General features: G+C 41.1%; 2 protein-coding genes across 6 annotated transcripts in view; one reads left to right on the forward strand and one right to left on the reverse strand.

Moving 5' to 3' along the window:
* Positions 1-2,481: 2,481 nt before the first annotated feature.
* Positions 2,482-8,864, forward strand: LOC124116187. Its single transcript, XM_048398298.1, has 3 exons — positions 2,482-2,713; positions 6,837-7,880; positions 8,265-8,864. Exons 1-3 carry the CDS (start codon positions 2,641-2,643, stop codon positions 8,486-8,488), a joined length of 1,341 nt encoding a protein of 446 aa, XP_048254255.1. The 5' UTR covers positions 2,482-2,640; the 3' UTR covers positions 8,489-8,864.
* A 12,016-nt stretch (positions 8,865-20,880) lies between these two features.
* Positions 20,881-21,525, reverse strand: part of LOC124116188 (nephrin-like) — a 275,714-nt gene continuing 275,069 nt past the window's right edge. For 4 of the 5 annotated variants that reach the window (XM_046477441.2, XM_046477437.2, XM_046477438.2 and 1 more), the window contains one exon: positions 20,881-21,456. In XM_046477441.2, coding sequence (XP_046333397.1) covers positions 21,335-21,456 — 122 coding nt within the window. In that variant the 3' untranslated portion in view covers positions 20,881-21,334. The remainder of the gene's footprint in view (positions 21,457-21,525) is intronic. The other variant, XM_046477440.2, reaches the window with a different exon arrangement.

The following is a 21,525-nucleotide window of genomic DNA, read 5'->3' on the forward strand; positions in this document are numbered from 1 at the left end:
CTGGACTGGACATGATATAAAATGGGCACGGATGTGAACATTTTCAGTACTTCCTTACTGATCACGATAATGTGTGCGTCATGCTGATTGTAGACTATGCTGATTGTTGAGTTCACTCGAATTCAACTGTTGCATTGTGACGTCACACAAGTATCAGATTCACTGTGTATTTGATTCTCCCATAAATACAGATCATGACGTCAGTCACTGGATTGTCTGATCCAGACTTGATTATTTACAGACCGCCGTCATGTAGCTGAAATATTGCCGAGTGCGGCGTTAACAATAACCAAACAACAAACATACATAGACGCACACTCCGGCGCAATGCTGGCTGGCTGCCGGCCGCAAGGAACTCTGGGTAGGAGAGTGACATAGACGTACAAGAGTCGTTGCGTGACGATCGCCTTTTGGAATGGGGTCCTGCACAAGAAAGTTTGCAATCACGTCACAATACCCTATGACGTAATTTGTGGAATTTATTCAGTCTCCTACCCATAGTTCCATGCGGCCGGCAGCCAGCCAGGATAGTGTTATGCTGAGTCACCACTGCGCCGGAGTGTGGAATTTTGTTCTACCGGCGAAACAATGTCATGTGATGTCATCCAAGCAACAGTGTTGCTGTGATCGTGGAGCTGCATAAGCTTTCTACAGCGGTACTCTGGTCCTCTCAAAGATAAGGGAGTACTAGTTGGGTTCAAAGGCATTTATTTTCAATGGGCGTAGAGTGAGAACTACACGGTAGTCCGGATCTGCCCTAAAACATACATCATTTGATATAAATATCATGAGTATGGACTTTATAAAGGCACTAAATAACAACAATACTAATAATACATTTAGATCTATAGTTCCTTACTTTTGGCATATATATATGAACAAATCCTTCCAGATAAAACAAATTACACTCTATATATAGTTAATCATGCATAATTAATAAAACATAAATAGCATACCTCGTCTCAGGGACGCAGGCTGGAACCTCTCTTATAGACAGACGTGCAGTGAATAGCCCTGCACAAACAAGTATATTACATATAAGTATATTACATAGCCACAGTTACACTAGCATGCATGGAATACAAGCATTATAAATTCTACAAAATACTATACATATATACATGATACATATACATATATCACTTCTAACCAGTTTATATCTATTTAATATAATGTACACAGTTAAGTTCTATTAAGAATACATTACAATGTCATAATACAATGCTAGCTAAAACACTATATACAACAACAATGCTTAAAATACATAGTAACCTAAGCTTCCAGATAAATAAAGTAACAATAAAATGAACTTACCCTATATGATTCAGTGTAGAGAAATATGTGCTGACTGACAAGTAGAAGTTGTGATCAGGGTATCCACATGATTGCAGAGAACATGCAAAAAGCTAGATAACAAAGAGCACCTAATCACAGGCCAAGCCCTGAACGACCCAGTGACAATAGCCATGGACCTAAGAACGAAATGGCTGAACTACCCAAGCTATATACAGAACTAGCTTACCTGTGAATTAGTAGATTAGTGCAAGTGCTGGTTAATACAAGTATTTAGGAAAATAAATGTTAAATATTTAGGTTATCTTATTAATTTAATTCATGTTACTATAATGATACTTTAGAATCTAACAATATTCTATTTGCAAGCATACTGCTACATTCTCCCCTGCCACAGAAAATGGCGTCCCGAAATATATTCTATGTTACAGCAGAACCAGTTATCAGAAATAGCATAGCCTTGTAGGCGTCTTCTGGGAGGTCCTGCAAAAGTCCTGCAACACGAACATGTCTGTTAAACAATAATGGCACCGAAGAATTATGAAAAATATTACAAGCATACTGCTACAAGCTCCTCTCAGTCTGCACGCAATATCGTTGAATGACCCCATGCAGGGATGTTGAGAGTTTTCAATATTTGTTCGTGACACTTGTTCCCGCAGTACATCAGCACGCGCTTTGGTATTACACAATGTGTATGTAGTACAGGTGTATGTTTATTTAAAGAGTGGTCTCTTCACGGGCAAGTAATAAATCATATTTAAATTGAACGCCTGTTTATGTTACAAATAATATATGAGTCGTGAGCATTAACAATATTATATAAAACCAAAATCTGAAACCTGAAAATCACATGGCCCACTCTCTAATTAGGCAGCAGCTGTGAATGTTGCGTTGATACTTTGTTTAGCTTTGTGTAAGGTGTTGTGTTTATTAGCACCTATACACTTTCAACTTCAAACGTACTTGTTCGCGAACCAACAATGGTTCAATGGCTACTGCAACAACCCACAGACTCAACACTTGCAGGTATAACATGTCAATAATTCAGCCTGGTTGGCATGCCAGCATATTGTGCCAAACGTTGAGTATTGTGTTTTCCATGGAGCCGAGTCTTAAGCTTGATCGACCCGACTGCTGGGCCAGTGTTGGTCACGTCCCAGCCCCAGCACTTACTTCCCTCCCGTAACACTAACACTATATGAGACCCACCCAACCAGGAAGTACACGGGTATACCGTGCAGCATTCAGGTCGAATTCTGCTGACAGTTCGTCACTGTCGTCACTATCGCCGTGGCAAGTTTACCCGTTTAAGAGGATCATCTTGTCTCGAACTTGGATATTATCATGTTTGGGTCGACAGATAGCTACACTGTACCCACAACAAGCACACACTGTGAGCCGGAACAACAAGCTACGGGTATGTAGAAGGGCTGTCATTTTCATCCCGGTGTGTGGGTGTGGGTGTTCTGCTGGGACTGCACCGCCCTGAGGCCCATTTAGCATGGATATCAATGCTGCTTATGCAGTTGATGCATCTGTGCAACGATGCAAAATAAGGGACAAGCTGAACATCTCAGGTTAAAAGAGACCCCACCCCTCTCCCCAACCCTTTTGAAAACCCAATGTAGTGTGTTGTAGGCAGTAACATTGACTGAGAGAGGATTGTGATATGTTGGACCCTCCTTTCTGAAAATACTGCATCCGCCCTTGTGCAGGATGTACTGCCGTGAACACGTCGTGGCCTGCAGTGTAGGATATGTACGGCATATGGTGCTCAGTTGCCTACCCCAGTGTCACTGAGCTCTAAACCGAAACTAGACATATAATGTGACATCTAGGACGAATAGGACGGGTATTTGATTTGTCCTAATTATAGCTGCAAATCACCCGACATAGACATTTGTTTCAAAGGTATGTGTGTGGTGGTGGTGGGGCTGTCACTGTGCCGCGCGTTACGATTTCGTTGATACCATGCCTGAGTTTTACATGAATACCTCACTCAGACTCAGTATACTGACTCCGAGCCGACAAGTCCTGCCGAGCCAGACAGGCTAACAAACTTTTAACGTTTTTCTGTGCACTTTTCCCGACGAGTATGTCTACAATGTGTATTTGATAAAGATTTCAAGTGTACATGCTCCGTCCCCCAAAATGGAAATTAATGACCATTCAGAAATATGTTGGTACATCAGTGCTTTAAATTGTTTGATAGTCATTACTAAAAAGTTGACTTCTTTATTACTGTATAAATCTGAGTAAGACTGCTTGCTTGACAACGGCATAAGGACCTATACCGAAACGTCCCTTTTCACAGTAATAAAGAAGTTGTTATCCATAAAATTGTGTCTATCTTGACATCAGTGCTTATTCAAAAACCAAGTGACTGCAGTGATGCATCATTCCATAGTGTCGGGGAGTACCGAAGTAGCGAAGGTGTCACGCAGTGTGGTGGAGCTTGTACTTAATTTAGTTTAACTAGAGATGTAATCGTACTCCCTGTATACCTGAGTGAACATTGTCTGACGCGTCGTAAAATCTCTTGCTTCGCCCCACGAGAATCGCATAGATTGTGTTGAGAAGGTACCACGCTGAAAATATCCCCATCGCTGCAAAATAGCTACAAAAATGAAACTTGAACTGTACGCTGTTGGAACACATAGCTTCAAGCTCGAACTTGTAATGAGAACTTCGTGTTGCACCTGCGAATTATTTGGTGTGATAAATAAATAAACCAAGTCTCAGGTTGGTCAAATCAATTTAGGCGTTCAATTCCACGTAGATCGAGAACAACAACAAACAAATATTCTTTGGGTTAACAACAGATCAGTGCTCTTCATTGAACATAAAACTTCTTACTCAGATTTATACATATATTCTCAATTCCTTCTGCTTTAATCAGTGCATGTATGTACTGTCTGGTTGTTCCAGGTTAGACAGGCTGTACTATCTGGTTGTTCCAGGTTAGACAGGCTGTACTATCTGGTTGTTCCAGGTTAGACAGGCTGTACTATCTGGTTGTTCCAGGTTAGACAGGCTGTACTATCTGGTTGTTCCAGGTAAGACAGGTTGTACTATCTGGTTGTTCCAGGTAAGACGGGCTGTACTATCTGGTTGTTCCAGGTTAGACAGGTTGTACTATCTGGTTGTTCCAGGTAAGACAGGCTGTACTGTCTGGTTGTTCCAGGTTAGACGGGTTGTACTATCTGGTTGTTCCAGGTTAGACAGGTTGTACTATCTGGTTGTTCCAGGTAAGACAGGCTGTACTATCTGGTTGTTCCAGGTTAGACAGGTTGTACTATCTGGTTGTTCCAGGTAAGACAGGCTGTACTATCTGGTTGTTCCAGGTAAGACAGGCTGTACTATCTGGTTGTTCCAGGTTAGACAGGCTGTACTATCTGGTTGTCCCAGGTAAGACAGGCTGTACTATCTGGTTGTTCCAGGTTAGACAGGTTGTACTATCTGGTTGTTCTAGGTAAGACAGGCTGTACTATCTGGTTGTTCCAGGTTAGACAGGCTGTACTATCTGGTTGTTCCAGGTTAGACGGGCTGTACTATCTGGTTGTTCCAGGTTAGACAGGCTGTACTATCTGGTTGTTCCAGGTTAGACAGGCTGTACTATCTGGTTGTTCCAGGTAAGACAGGCTGTACTATCTGGTTGTTCCAGGTAAGACAGGCTGTACTGTCTGGTTGTTCCAGGTTAGACAGGCTGTACTGTCTGGTTGTTCCAGGTTAGACAGGCTGTACTATCTGGTTGTTCCAGGTTAGACAGGTTGTACTATCTGGTTGTTCCAGGTTAGACCGGTTGTACTATCTGGTTGTTCCAGGTAAGACAGGCTGTACTATCTGGTTGTTCCAGGTTAGACGGGCTGTACTATCTGGTTGTTCCAGGTTAGACAGGCTGTACTATCTGGTTGTTCCAGGTAAGACAGGCTGTACTGTCTGGTTGTTCCAGGTTAGACCGGTTGTACTATCTGGTTGTTCCAGGTTAGACCGGTTGTACTATCTGGTTGTTCCAGGTTAGACCGGCTGTACTATCTGGTTGTTCCAGGTAAGACAGGCTGTACTGTCTGGTTGTTCCAGGTAAGACAGGTTGTACTATCTGGTTGTTCCAGGTTAGACCGGTTGTACTATCTGGTTGTTCCAGGTAAGACAGGCTGTACTATCTGGTTGTTCCAGGTAAGACGGGCTGTACTGTCTGGTTGTTCCAGGTTAGACAGGCTGTACTATCTGGTTGTTCCAGGTTAGACAGGTTGTACTATCTGGTTGTTCCAGGTAAGACAGGCTGTACTGTCTGGTTGTTCCAGGTTAGACAGGTTGTACTATCTGGTTGTTCCAGGTTAGACAGGCTGTACTATCTGGTTGTTCCAGGTAAGACAGGCTGTACTATCTGGTTGTTCCAGGTTAGACAGGCTGTACTATCTGGTTGTTCCAGGTTAGACAGGCTGTACTGTCTGGTTGTTCCAGGTTAGACAGGTTGTACTATCTGGTTGTTCCAGGTTAGACAGGTTGTACTATCTGGTTGTTCCAGGTTAGACCGGTTGTACTATCTGGTTGTTCCAGGTAAGACAGGCTGTACTATCTGGTTGTTCCAGGTTAGACAGACTGTACTATCTGGTTGTTCCAGGTTAGACAGGCTGTACTATCTGGTTGTTCCAGGTTAGACAGGCTGTACTATCTGGTTGTTCCAGGTTAGACGGGCTGTACTGTCTGGTTGTTCCAGGTAAGACAGGCTGTACTATCTGGTTGTTCCAGGTAAGACAGGCTGTACTATCTGGTTGTTCCAGGTTAGACAGGTTGTACTATCTGGTTGTTCCAGGTTAGACAGGTTGTACTATCTGGTTGTTCCAGGTTAGACAGGTTGTACTATCTGGTTGTTCCAGGTTAGACAGGCTGTACTATCTGGTTGTTCCAGGTAAGACAGGCTGTACTATCTGGTTGTTCCAGGTTAGACAGGTTGTACTATCTGGTTGTTCCAGGTAAGAGAGGCTGTACTATCTGGTTGTTCCAGGTTAGACAGTCTGTACTGTCTGGTTGTTCCAGGTTAGACAGGCTGTACTATCTGGTTGTTCCAGGTTAGACAGGCTGTACTATCTGGTTGTTCCAGGTAAGACAGGCTGTACTATCTGGTTGTTCCAGGTTAGACAGGTTGTACTGTCTGGTTGTTCCAGGTTAGACAGTCTGTACTATCTGGTTGTTCCAGGTAAGACAGGCTGTACTATCTGGTTGTTCCAGGTTAGACAGGTTGTACTGTCTGGTTGTTCCAGGTAAGACAGGCTGTACTATCTGGTTGTTCCAGGTAAGACAGGCTGTACTATCTGGTTGTTCCAGGTTAGACAGGCTGTACTATCTGGTTGTTCCAGGTTAGACAGGTTGTACTATCTGGTTGTTCCAGGTCCCAAAATCTGAATAAATCTTGTCAAGTCAATTGAAACAATGGTTTTATTATGATGAATTTACTTTGTCAAAATGTTTACATGTACGTCATACTAGTTGTCAAAACAGCTTGACATTGTATAGAATCGTTTTCTTTGTTGTTTCAGACATGTCTTGCAGTAAATGCGAAAAGAAGTATAAAGCATGTATAGATAATATAAATGAGAGAAATACACTGCACATGGATGTGGCGCAGAGCATTCTGTTCCACCTTCGGAAAGAGACTAGACAGACGTTTAAAGAAAAGTTGTTGAAGAAAGTGTGCTCGTTGCGGAACTCACGGGGGGGCATTCTGGTCATCCACGTCACAGGCAGGGATCAGAAGTTTGGTCCATCTCTGGATAGGTTTGATGAGGTTGAAAATGATCTAAGCAACATGATTGAGGATGACACACCGTTCTGTGAGAATTACACCCGTTATTGGATAGATGGCTGTCAGGGGGTGGAATCAGGCGCGGGCCACAGGTACACAGATTACATCTTGCTGCACGTCTCCGGGTCAGGGTCCATCTCCACACGCGACTTCAACACGTACATGCCTAGGTATGGCAGCATCATCAGGCCCAAGGCAAGAGAACTGGCTGGAGTGCTGACACGTGTTTCCACAGAAACGAAACCACACGAAGAGAATAACGTGAATAAACAAGAAATAAAAGTAAAGGGTAGAGAAAAGAAAAGACTTCTTTCTGGATATAAATCAAGAGATGTGCAGTTCAAGCGCCTTCGTCTCACAGACTCCCAGAAGAAGACTGAGACTAATGATGGTAATAATATCAGAGAGCAGAATATTAATAACATCACCAACAAGGTCATGGATCGCCTATCTGATTACGTTACAGCCTTTACAAAGCTAACAGAAGGGGGAGCAATTTATTACGGCATAGAAGAGGAAAAAGGGCAGGAAAAAGAGCGGAAAAAAGCAACTCGGTCACAGACAGGGGACGGCCCCCCAACTCACCATTATGTTGTTAACGGAATCCTGATGTCCCCGGACATGCATGAGGTTGTTAAGGCGAACATCATGACCGACATCACTGAGAACATGCTATGGCATAACGAACAGGGAGACAAATATGGAGAAGACGAGATCAATAATCTAGTCGAGATTTCGTTTCATTCAACATCGGAGGCAGAGGTGGAGACAGCGGTGGGTAAGGAGGAGACATCGGCGGGGACATCGGTGGGTAAGGAGGAGACATCGGCGGAGACAGCGGTGGGTAAGGAGGAGACATCGGCGGGGACAGCGGTGGGTAAGGAGGAGACAGCGGTGGGGACAGCGGTGGGTAAGGAGGAGACATCGGCGGGGACAGCGGTGGGTAAGGAGGAGACAGCGGTGGGGACAGCGGTGGGTAAGGAGGAGACATCGGCGGGGACAGCGGTGGGTAAGGAGGAGACATCGGCGGGGACAGCGGTGGGTAAGGAGGAGACAGCGGTGGGGACAGCGGTGGGTAAGGAGGAGACATCGGCGGGGACAGCGGTGGGTAAGGAGGAGACATCGGCGGGGACAGCGGTGGGTCAGGAGGGGACATCGGCGGGGACAGCGGCGGGTGAGGAGGACACCTACGTTATTGAAGTTAGGGTCAAGGGAAATTTCCGCGGAATCGCATTCACCAGCAAGACTGGCCCATGCGCGGACAGGCTGGATGACAAGAAAGATACAATAGCCGTTGACATAAAGGACTGGGAGAAAAGAATAAAACTGTTGCAAACAAACTCCCCTGCCCAGCCAGTGACGTCATCCCCCCAGGCAGGACAGTGATGTTCAATCTCGTCTAGTTTCATGTCATTTACTTCAGAAAGGTTGAGGGATTTGTACCAGAAGGTCATTTATACTGGCCACTTTCTTCTTTTCTTTTATCAGCAGCTTTGTAGTGCTATTATCAGATAGCCTTTTTTCACTTGCTGCTAACACTTTGGTCACTAGTACATACTTACGTGTTTGCAGATCTTACTCCAGACGTTTGCAACATTAGTGGTTTCTTGTTTTTTCAAATTAAAAGTTTTGCGTTTCAATTTGTTATTCATGTACACAACACTGACAAAAGTCATTTTTCATTAGAACTAAAAGTTTGTATATGGGTTAATGACAATTACCTGACATTGATTTGGGGATTATTTTCACTTATTATTTGCAATAAACTTAGTTATCACTACAAGCGTCCAGGGTTTTATCTGAAACTGAAAATATCCTTGGAATATTCTCCCCCTAGCCACACATGGATCTCCCGAGACGTGAAGAAACTGTATTGCTGCACAGCTCCTGATGCTAGAACGCGGACACATCGTATGGTGTGTTACACCTATACATCAGCACTCCCGTGAACACTAGTAACTGTTGAACATAGTCTCACCTGATGTTACTCTGTTCCGTGGTGCCTATCCTCATGCACAAACTATCATCATCAAGCAGCACTCAGCTGTATCTTTGTTTGGGCTCACTTAACATTGCGTCCCTCATTTGATCATGTTTCATGTGTCCGTGTGATCTGCTCTTGTTCATGCAAGTTTACGATCCAAATATACCGCCGTCAATTATGTCGCCAAACAAAAAGCACCTACTCCAAAAATCAATCCTACATGTGGGTAAATGACATTGCGCAACATCGTGTGACGATTGGGATTTTCCGTGTTAAATTACAATCCTAACACAGCAAAGCTAGCTAAAATTATATCTATTATGTCGCTAAAAAACCTGTCTTGAACGAATTGCACACAGTGGGCGTTATACCGAATGGAAAGCATGTGCATTCCTTCATGTACCCGGTGTGCCGGGGTATTAACATGGACACCGCCCGTGGTGCAATATGTCTTGGCACATAGATTGGTCTAGTGGTGAACTGATGCCTTTTTATGGCTTGGGATTTTTTAAACAAATATTTTTCAAACAAGTTACATATTTTATCCACGACAAGTAGTTACCATTGCGGGGGATATCGATGACTTTGTCCTCTTGTTGTATCTACAGCTTGCCGGGGACGTGGAGCTCAACCCGGGCCCACTGAACCGTGAAAATAACCAGCAGGAGAAATGTGTGTCTGTATTTCACCTCGAAAGAAGAGGTGTACGCAATAATATAAATAAGTGAGTATTGTTCCGACTGTCACACACACACACACACACACACACACACACACACACACACACACAAAGAAGAAGAAGAGGAAGAAGATGATAGAACTACATTTGGGGTAGGGGTCGTAAGCCTATTAAAATGGATTGTATTAGAAAATGTTCTTGATGTAACAGTTACTATAAGGATACAGATATCAATACAGAAAACAATCATTGATACTGTGTGTTGTGTACAAACCCGAGTATCATAACAATAATTTCTGGAATCACCTAGTTGACAGTAATGAAGATGCGCTCGACATTATATGTAGTTTAGTGATTGTTGGATATATGAATGAAGGTCTTTTGTCTGAGAGAAAACTGCATATCAATGATTTGTTAGACAGGACAATTTTATGCAATTTCATAAATGAACCTACTCGGATTTAAAAAACAACGAGTACTTTACTAGATCCGATAATTGTAAGTGACGATGTTCCTGTTGATGACTCTGGGGTGATTGGTTTTTATTATGTGACTAGTGATCACAGGGGCATGTATATATCAGTGAAAACGCATTTATAACCAAGTCATCATTTACTAAAGATATATGGTGTTATCGAAGTGGTGAATTTGATAAATGAAACAATCTCATTCAATCAACTGATTGGATTGACCTTTTCAATAAATGTTTTGTTTGTTATTTAACTCCGCACTCAGCAAAATTCCAGCTATATGACGGCTATATGAATTTGGACCAGACAATCCAGTGATTGACATCATGAGCATAGATCTAAGCGAGCCTGACCACCCCCTTAGTCACCTCTTACTACCAGCATAGTCGCCTTGCACGGCAAGCATGAGTTGCTGAAGACCTATTCTACCCCGGATCTTCACGGGTTTTAACAAATGTAAAGATATTGATGAATCTATTGAATAATTTACTCATAATTTAATAATTATATCAAAATGTGTGCACCGTCTAAAATAGTTATAATTCGACCTAATGATAAACCATTGTTTAATTCTGAATTACGGAAAGAAATAAGGAGAAGAAATATTTAGGTTACTTAAGACTGCAAGAAAAACAAATGAAGACAAAGACAGAACTTTGCTCAGAAAACAAATAAATAATATGAAATGTTACGCAAAGGAAATGTTTTACTCTAATTTCGACAATTTCGTTTTAAAATTATACCCAGAAACCAAATTTTCTTTTTGGAAATTGTTGCGAGATGGACGCCATCTTTTTCCCCAGTGCGCAGGTATACAGACGAAAGCCGAAATATATTACTCAGATTTAGATAAAGCTTTTGAGGTTAAACATGTCTTGAACAGATGTTGCTGGAAGTGAGGCGGGGCTGCCAAATGTGAAAAAGTGTATATGTAAAACATTAGCACAACGAGAATAAACGAATATGAAATAAGTGATATAATAAATTATCACCCTTTCAATAACACTTAGGGCCCAGATCGCAAAAATATTATTTTTTTCTAAAACATACTGTAGCGTCTTTAATTGAAGCCTTATGTTTAATATATAATTTTTCGCTGAGAACGCGTACCTAACCAAGGCAATGGAAATTATAGCTCATGCAATGCCACTTTCATAAAAATGGTGATCCAACACTATCCTCAAATAAAATACTAATGTGTTTGATTAGCTGTATCGGGAGGCTTCAAACGAGTTGTGTTCAAGTTCGTGCATAATTCTTTTCATGAGAATTCGTTGTTGTACAAATGTCAATTAGGATTCCAAGCCTGTCACGGGACCGGCCACCAACTAGAAGAATTGAAGTGTGCACAACAGTCGATAACAAAGTTCTATTGGATGGCATTCTGTGATACTTCGAAGGCGTTTGATAGAGTATGGCATAGTGAGATGCTATGGTTTAAACGATGAATTATTAGAGTGTCTGATTACGTAACACCTCGCAAACAGTCTGTCTTTTTAAATGGCACACTGTCTGATACTGAAGAGTTAAAAGCTGGTGTACGCCAGGGCCCTTTCCTGTTCCTTGTGTATATCAATGATATTACTGATAACACGAACTGTTCAACATCATTTGCCGACGACACATCGCTGGGCATATCTTCCAATAACATTGAATATATAGAAAATACTTTGAATAGCATTTAAAAACAAACTTAACGAATAGGCTGACGATTGGTTAATTCTTTTAATCTCTGCAAAACAAAATCAATTTTTGTTTCCGCAAAAAGTCACATAAATCTCTGATGATTATTTTTGGATAATGAAAACACGGAAAAATGTTAACACACAAAAAACACCTGGGTATTAAATTGTCGTTATACTTCTGTTAAAATATACGTGGAAACTACCTTTGAGCCCTTATCAGAGCGCAGAGAAAAAAACGTAAATTGTTCATTTTATAAAAAAATGTATACCAATATGACACCGTCATACCTTAAAGATCTTGCACCTCACTCTGTAGGGACAAACATAGCACACAACCGAAGAGCTGCTCATAATATAATATGCATTTAATACGACAATGATTTCTTAATCTCGTTCATACCATCCTCTTCAATTGTGGAATACATTACCCATTCAACAAATGCATTTTGAAATCTCACGTTTTAAATCCAGTTTAAGAACTAATAAATCTACAGTTTCACCATATTTCTCGTATGCCCCCGGAATAATTAACATTATACATATAAAATAAGGACATGGTGATAGTGAATGTAAAAATGAATTACTTAGAAAAGGTTTTTAAAAGGATCCATGTGAATATTCATATATTTCTTTCATTGACTGTCCATTTATTAAATCAGCTAGAAATGAATTGACGCACTCTGTATTGTTAATTGTTCAATATACTTGAAGCTAGTTGGCAATGAAGCATTACTAAATCACGTGAACGGAAACATGTTTAGGAATGTACATACATATATCTAAAGAAAACAAAAAGGTTCGAGTGAGCAATGTCAATGGACGAACGTTTCCCTATTTATCATCTTTCCTTTCTGTCACTTAATGTATCAATTGTAAATATGCATGCATGTAAATCTGTGGAAGGGGTCGTTCTAGTTTGTGCCCAATCCTTTTCATTAGAATAACATGTATGTTTAACCTAAACAAGAATGCGGTGACTCATCAACATGATCAGTGATTTGTAGAGGATTTTATCTCCAAGGACTGTCAGCGATTTCTCTGTAAAGTATTACTGAATGTGTGTACAAGTGGCAATGTTTCCTGATTATGCCAGTAACAACTGACTTTACATTGTCACGTTGTTAGTTTAAGACGGCACGTATTAAGGCCATGGCCTGCACGACTAACGTTAGAAATGATCTACATTGACTGATCTTGTATTTGTTCCATGTCCTGACAGTACAGTCAAGTGGGGTATCGTCTCCCGTGTGCAGTGATCACTGTTTGGTACAACTTGTTCAATGGCCTCCTAAACAGACGGAAAACTCTTTTTATTTTTAACTTCAGGAATTCATATCCAGGCTTTTCAGAGTAACATGTCGATATAGATTGGGAATGTGTCCTAAACAATAAAGATGTTAACGAAGCATAAAGGATTGTGTAAGTTCAATGACCTTTGTCAAAACATATACCTGAGAAAGAAGTTATTATCCGCCCTAATGATGGCCCCTGGGCGAATGGCCATATTAGAAAACGTATACGTTGACGGAAGAGGGGGATAAATTTAGAAAATATTGAAATATGATTATTGCAGAAATCAGGAGCTGTGAAGCTGAATATAACCACAAACTAGATACTGTAATTAATTCTACAAACACCAAAACACAGTGGCGAATAGTTAAAGTGCAAGTATCACGAAAAATATAAATAGATTTTTCTCAAATCATTATGAAGCGGTCTGATGTACAATACGATTGCCGAGAAAAGAGTGTGAAAACGTAAACCTAGCGCTGCTGTGCTTAGTTAAAAGTACGTAATTTGAGGTCTGTATGTGTCACAACCCAAACGAAGCTAACGAGAAGGCGTGGCTTAATTAGCACAGCCAACTGGGCCTGCAAGCTGATTGGGTATTACCACCAGCCGGTTCAAAATATACGCGATCGTTTCATTAGCTGGGGGGAAACCTGTGTATATATAATACCGACATGGATATCATGCATGTCCACCAAATGTCGTCAAAAGAGAGTACTTGTTGTTACCCTGCCTGGCGCTCGGGCGTAAGGTAGAACAAGGACTGGTCGGCTGGGAGTCGATATACTGTGTCTGAGTGGGGTATTCATGTTAAACTCAGGCATGGAATCTAAGTGGGCTAAATCGGCATGGGTCCGGACTAGTACAAGCATGGTTTACGAAGTTTATCATCTTGATTACAGTTATTATTATCATGTTTTCTGGATATGCTTTACTTCTGCCTATCTTGTTTGGTTTAAAATTGATGGTGATATTACCAAGTCTGATTCATTGTGCCCAAATGTTAGAAATGTACATAGAGCATACTTGCCGTTTCTTGTCAAATAATATGTTTATGTCAATGAATGACCTGCAGTCTTCTGAAAATCACACTGAAGGGCTCCATTAGTCTGGACAGCTTGGATATTAGGACAAGCCCATTTGTTTAAGTCATGTGCTACATGGTCTTGTCAAGCTTTGTTGGACAAGGGCCTACATGATCTAGTCCAGCATTGTGGAACAATGGCCCACATGGTCTAGTCCAGCATTGTGGAACAAGGGCCTACATGGTCTAGTCCAGCATTGTGGAACAAGGGCCTACATGGTCTTATCAAGCTTTGTGGAACAAGGGCCCACATGGTCTAGTCCAGTATTGTGGAACAAGGGCCTACATGGTCTAGTCAAGCTTTGTTGGACAAGGGCCTACATGATCTAGTCCAGCATTGTGGAACAAGGGCCTACATGATCTAGTCCAGCATTGTGGAACAAGGACCCACATGGTCTAGTCCAGCATTGTGGAACAAGGGCCTACATGGTCTTATCAAGCTTTGTGGAACAAGGGCCTACATGGTCTAGTCCAGCATTGTGGAACAATGGCCTACATGATCTAGTCCAGCATTGTGGAACAAAGGCCTACATGGTCTAGTCCAGCATTGTGGAACAAGGGCCTACATGATCTAGTCCAGCATTGTGGAACAAGGGCCTACATGATCTAGTCCAGCATTGTGGAACAAGGGCCTAAATGGTCTAGTCAAGCATTGTGGAACAAGGGCCTACATGGTCTTGTCAAGCTTTGTTGGACAAGGGCCTACATGATCTAGTCCAGCATTGTGGAACAAAGGCCTACATGATCTAGTCCAGCATTGTGGAACAAGGACCCACATGGTCTAGTCCAGCTTTGTGGGACAAGGGCCCACATGGTCTTATCAAGCTTTGTGGAACAAGGGCCCACATGGTCTAGTCCAGCATTGTGGAACAAGGGCCTACATGATCTAGTCCAGCATTGTGGAACAAGGGCCTACATGATCTAGTCCAGCATTGTGGAACAAGGGCCTACATGATCTAGTCCAGCTTTGTGGAACAATGGCCTACATGATCTAGTCCAGCTTTGTGGAACAAGGGCCTACATGGTCTAGTCCAGCATTGTGGAACAAGGGCCTACATGGTCTTGTCAAGCTTTGTTGGACAAGGGCCTACATGATCTAGTCCAGCATTGCGGAACAAGAGCCTACATGATCTAGTCCAGCATTGTGGAACAAGGGCCTACATGGTCTAGTCCAGCATTGTGGAACAAGGGCCTACATGGTCTTGTCAAGCTTTGTTGGACAAGGGCCTACATGATCTAGTCCAGCATTGTGGAACAAGGGCCTACATGGTCTAGTCCAAGCTTTGTGGGACAAGGGCCCACATGGTCTTATCAAGCTTTGTGGAACAAGGGCCCACATGGTCTAGTCCAGCATTGTGGAACAAGGGCCTACATGATCTAGTCCAGCATTGTGGAACAAGGGCCTACATGATCTAGTCCAGCATTGTGGAACAAGGGCCTACATGATCTAGTCCAGCTTTGTGGAACAAGGGCCTACATGGTCTAGTCCAGCATTGTGGAACAAGGGCCTACATAGTCTTGTCAAGCGTTGTTGGACAAGGGCCTACATGATCTAGTCCAGCATTGTGGAACAAGGGCCTACATGATCTAGTCCAGCATTGTGGAACAAGGGCCTACATGGTCTAGTCCAGCATTGTGGAACAAGGGCCTACATGGTCTTGTCAAGCTTTGTTGGACAAGGGCCTACATGATCTAGTCCAGCATTGTGGAACAAGGACCCACATGGTCTAGTCCAGCATTGTGGAACAAGGGCCTACATGGTCTTATCAAGCTTTGTGGAACAAGGGCCCACATGGTCTAGTCCAGCATTGTGGAACAAGGGCCTACATGGTCTAGTCCAGCTTTGTGGGACAAGGGCCTACATGGTCTTATCAAGCTTTGTGGAACAAGGGCCCACATGGTCTAGTCCAGCATTGTGGAACAAGGGCCTACATGATCTAGTCCAGCATTGTGGAACAAGGGCCTACATGATCTAGTCCAGCATTGCGGAACAAGGGCCTACATGATCTAGTCCAGCTTTGTGGAACAATGGCCTACATGATCTAGTCCAGCTTTGTGGAACAATGGCCTACATGGTCTAGTCCAGCATTGTGGAACAATGGCCTACATGGTCTAGTCCAGCATTGTGGAACAAGGGCCTACATGGTCTAGTCCAGCTTTGTAGACATTGACTGAAAAGTGCCATCTTCAATGTTATGACTCAATCATTCTTCAATGACAAACAGCACAACAGACTCAATAAATACTAGACAATCAAAATATACTTTATTACTGATAAAATTGTTATGATACATTTCAGTAATTAATGCAGGTAGGTAGAAGACAGAAACCTGATGTGACTAGATGTGTCTAGCATGGCTGCAGCTCCCAACACAGATGTTCACAGCCACGCCTCACAGCAAATGGAGAACTTGAGACCCAGAAACTCATTCTCAGAGGTCAGGTGAGACATTTCTCTTGATGAAAATATCAAAATCTCTTTTCACAATTTCTTAAAATTAACACTGAAAATGAGTTCTACAATGGTGAATTCATTTATATATCAAGGTGCAGTTTAAAGGCTTCTGTATAAAAAACAATACTAAATTCAGAAATTATTTCTGCTCCAAGCTGATGTCATAATTTGCCTTTCCTCTGATTAATATGCAAGGACCATTAACAGGTCCCCTTGTGTAAACAAAACCCTTTCTGTGAGACAGATGTATTGATTTTTATACCAGTGTAATAGCCTGTCTGTGTTAACAGCCTTCTGAGCATGTTGGCCAATACATGGTACTGAAATGTACACGATGACTACACACTGGGTTAGTGGTATTGTATACAGAAATGGTACTGATGTATACAGAAGTGGTATTGATGTATACAGAAGTAAAGGCAAGTGTGACTGATATATTGGATCTCCTGTACAAAGTTGAAAATCATGCATTCTCTCACACATCCAATGTACATTGTTTGATGCACTGCTACATTTGTACATTAAATACACACAGTTAAATACAGGTATGTACAATATGGACACACCCCTGCTGCTGGCTCCACTGATGCAGGGCCCACTCAGGGGAGAGTATTAAACACTAACACCTGCTACCTGACAATGAATCAAATGAAGACCAAGTCCACGCTTTCAAATCAGAAATAGTTCAGAAAAAAACAACTGATATATGAAACTTTCATTCCTAAGTTTTCTCCCTTGTGCTGTTATCATTACACTGAATGTGAGCTTGTTAACCTTCTCAGTAATCCCCCAAACAGTCTGTTCAACTACAGCCAAGCCTTGCTTGTGTGTTACTGTTACCTCAGTCAAAGTGTTCACTCTTCCTAGAAACTACAGGTAACACAGTCTAAACCTGCATCAACAAGATAGTGTGTGAGTAATTATATGCAGCTTGTAGCAATATTGCAGCCATATCATGCTTGGGATAGCAAGAATGAATGTCCAACATTTGTAACCTTGGTCAAACTATTTCATAACAAGTGAATGCTTTAACCCCAAGGTACTCTTGCCTTCTCTAAGGAAAGTGAACATTTAACCCCAAGGTACTCTTGCCTTCTCTAAGGAAATTGAACATTTTAACCCCAAGGTACTCTTGCCTTCTCTAAGGAAAGTGAACATTTTACCCCAAGGTATCCTTGCCTTCTCTAAGGAAAGTGAACATTTAACCCCAAGGTACCCTTGCTTTCTCTAAGGAAAGTGAACATTTAACCCCAAGGTATCCTTGCCTTCTTTAAGGAAAGTGAACATTTAACCCCAAGGTACTCTTGCCTTCTCTAAGGAAAGTGAACACTTTTACCCCAAGGTATCCTTGCCTTCTCTAAGGAAAGTGAACACTTGCACGCCTGCTTTCTTCTAGCTCTTTGTCAAAAGCATATTGAAGAAGAAAGCTGTTTTATGATCCACAATGTTTCCTAGCTACCATTGGTAAGAAGGTCCCCTGTGCCACGCAGCCCACATTGCTGGAAGAAGCATCACTGTACCCTTGAACTCACATGATATGCAACAGCCTGATACATACTTGGAGAGATTCTAATGATATGCATTTTACAAGACGATAGTTTCTGTAATTAGTTTCTGCCAGACCTTTTTTTCTCCATGTTTTACAGAAGATCCTACCATGATTTTATGGAAAAAAGAAAGAAATATGAACAACAAAATACTGTTCAATAAAAAAACAAATTCCTCATGCTTTATAGATCACTGACTTACAAAATATGTAAAATGAAGTATGTACAAGAAAGGGAATTGGCCTGGTTTATTGTCACACATTTCTTCATTTAATACTGAACTTAAGGATAGTTATGACAATTTACAAAAGCAATATCAAGTAAGCTTGTGAGTAATGTCAGGCATTGGAAAACTGGACATGTAACAATATGGAAACAAAATATGATCATGTTGAAAATATTTTTACAGAATTAATAATGGTATTCATAAACAATGTCTTAAACTGAAACTAACATCTGCTAAATTTAGTATCTACAATATATGTTTTGATAGAAACAAAAAAGAAAATTATATGAATATTTTTGACAAAACGCTATAATATCAGTGTCACAACAGGAGAATGAGCCTCATTTACAGTGATATAAAAATAACCTATGTTACACTCTGCAGATATATACAGGTAGTCCGCCTCACTGCTACAACAGTAAACAACAGATACAATGCTATCTAAAACATAACTTACAAACTTCTGCTGATAGAATTTGCAATCTCAATAAAATCAGATCAAATTCACGCTACCGCTAAACAAAGATCTGAGGGCATCCCATTACGGGTCATGTCAGACCGACCTTTTGCAAACTTTGACCAACCAATGGAATGACTGTTAAGAAGTTAACATTAGCCAATCAGAAGGCAGTTTTCTTATGAGTTACGGCACTAGTTTCAAATTGGCGACTACCCTTCTAAACATATTCTGACAAATTCTCGATTAAAAATTTGAAAACTGAACAAAAGAAAATTCTGGAATGGCTTATAGATGGCTTAGAGTGTATGGATTCAGTCGCAAAACTGTCATTCGGAATACCCCGTGTTAATTTTTTCGAGGTTGCATGATCAGAAAACACATTCCGACTGTCACCTTCCTGATCTGGTAAAGGACACTCTGATTGGTCGGATGAAAGGTTGTTCTGACGTGACCCGTAATGCAATGTCCTTTGTCTAGCAGTAGATTGAGAGAATTTGATAATAAATAGATTTTCTGTTGAATGGAATTTGCTAAACCTCATTTGCTTTAAAGAACCTTTTCTAGGTTGTGAAATCAATGTCAACCGATGTACAAAACTACCATTAATGTGCTACATGCTCCCTAGTGTTTTAAAGCTTTTCATTTCAACACAACATATGACAATATAAATTAAATTCCACATTCATACAAACATGTGTTCACGCAGGTTTTGGTGAAATCTACAAAGAATAAATGTCTATAGCACCAGTATTGATGAGCTGTGTCTGACCTGCCAATCAAACATGAAATATGTGTCATACTGAATCACAATCCTTTGTTCCAATGAATCAGTTTCACAATGGCACATTTATGATTTAAACAAAATTTCATGTAAGCTCATTCTTGTCAACAGATTTCTTCCAAGTTGTGATATAAACAAATGAAGACTACTATACTACCTTTAATATTCATAAAACACAACAATCATATGATCATCAACTGTGCTTGTGTTAGCTTGGAAGAATGTCAATATCACTTCATGACTTTGTTGGACAAGATATATTTCAACTGCACCTCATGACAGAGTTGCTTCCCTTTGACCAAGTATCTCACCAGCCATTCTTTGATTTGTAGGTGCATAGTATACAATTCTGCAACACTCAAAACATACTAGCATTGCAGTCAATAACAAAATAACAAAGCTATTAATCTGAGATGCAAATTTAAATATTGCACATAAATAGAACTGTTGTAAATCTAATTCAAAATAAACATTAACAGATCTCAAGATCCATATGGCTATGGTTATTTAATTTCGGATAGCTAGTTTAGCAGTTGTCACATACACAAGCATTCAAAGTGCCATGTATCAATGGCATTATGCATAGATGGTGAATCAAGGATTCAATTTGTATCGCATTCAATGTCCTAGAACTTTGACCAGTATCGTGTTCATCGTGCACTAGTTGACCCGTCTGTGTCCTCATCTGCACATGATACTCATGTCTACATACACAAACATTCAGGGAGATAGTAACAACACTTAGCATTAAGATCGTTTGGGTTTTCCTTACATCAATTTAAACAATGAAATTCCAAGCATTTTGTCAAATATGATGACTTTATCACAAAGTTTTCAAGGCGTGCATCCAGCCTTACTGAGGCTGAAAAAAGATAATAGTCTTGGTTCTCAGGCACCGCCTGCATCATCATAAAGCCTATTGCACATTTTGTTTTTATTTCCATTTTCCAAAAAATATAAAAATCCTAATACTTAAAAACAAGGCAATCTAATATAGCCCACAGTTACTTCCCTTCACATGTGCACTGCTTTACTGCGCATCTCGTGTTGTGGTCATGGTGGCAATAGCAGTTTGTATGCTTGTTTATGTAGGGAGGCCCTTTCCCAGGTTGATGGTACACAACTGTACATTTAGTTACATACTAGTTTGAACAAACAAGAAAAAAACAAAACACCACCGCCTGCACTGTATTTTCAAAAGTCATTGCCTGAGAACCAATTCTTTTATTTTTTTAAGCCTTAGATTGATCTACAAATGCTGAGCTCAAGAACTATGTGTCGGACTGGTTAATGTACTAACTAATTTCAGTCCAGTGCTTCCTTACACATATTTGCATGAAATGAAAGCCTTTATCTCCCAACACATTATTAACAATTAAGAGCAATTCCTCATTTAAGCATTTTCTGGCTGCAGAATAAAATCTTTCATTTTGGCTTCAACAGTAACCCTGCAGAACTGACTTTACTCCAGCCGCCCTGATTTCTACAGATCTTGTCCTTCATACATGGTGAAACAAAGCCTGATACATTTGTTTCTCTGCATTCTCTAGCAGTGGGGAAGACGTTCGTAGCTACACAAGGTGTCCCCGCATCTCATTACCGTTCTGCATTGCACGTGGGGAGGGAGACCTCATGGGTGGGCCGTCATAGTTGAGGTTGGCCACGATGTTTGGAGATAGCACATCAATGTTGCCTGTGAAAAGATTTGATATATCTTTTACTGGTGTTGACAACTAATTGTATTTAGTATTTCATTGCACTT

This window comes from Haliotis rufescens, unplaced genomic scaffold (genome assembly GCF_023055435.1).
Source record: "Haliotis rufescens isolate VD_foot unplaced genomic scaffold, xgHalRufe1.0.p SCAF_18, whole genome shotgun sequence".
In the NCBI taxonomy this organism is placed as follows: Eukaryota; Metazoa; Mollusca; class Gastropoda; order Lepetellida; family Haliotidae; genus Haliotis; species Haliotis rufescens.

What these genes read in the sequence shown, in the direction of transcription:
- LOC124116187 (XM_048398298.1), top strand. Translation starts at nt 2,641, where the DNA reads ATGTTTGGGTCGACAGATAGCTACACTGTACCCACAACAAGCACACAC. An exon ending in GCCGGAACAACAAGCTACGG is followed by an intron (nt 2,714 to 6,836) that starts GTATGTAGAAGG and finishes TTGTTGTTTCAG; the next exon opens with ACATGTCTTGCAGTAAATGC. An exon ending in AGAGGTGGAGACAGCGGTGG is followed by an intron (nt 7,881 to 8,264) that starts GTAAGGAGGAGA and finishes GGACATCGGCGG; the next exon opens with GGACAGCGGCGGGTGAGGAG.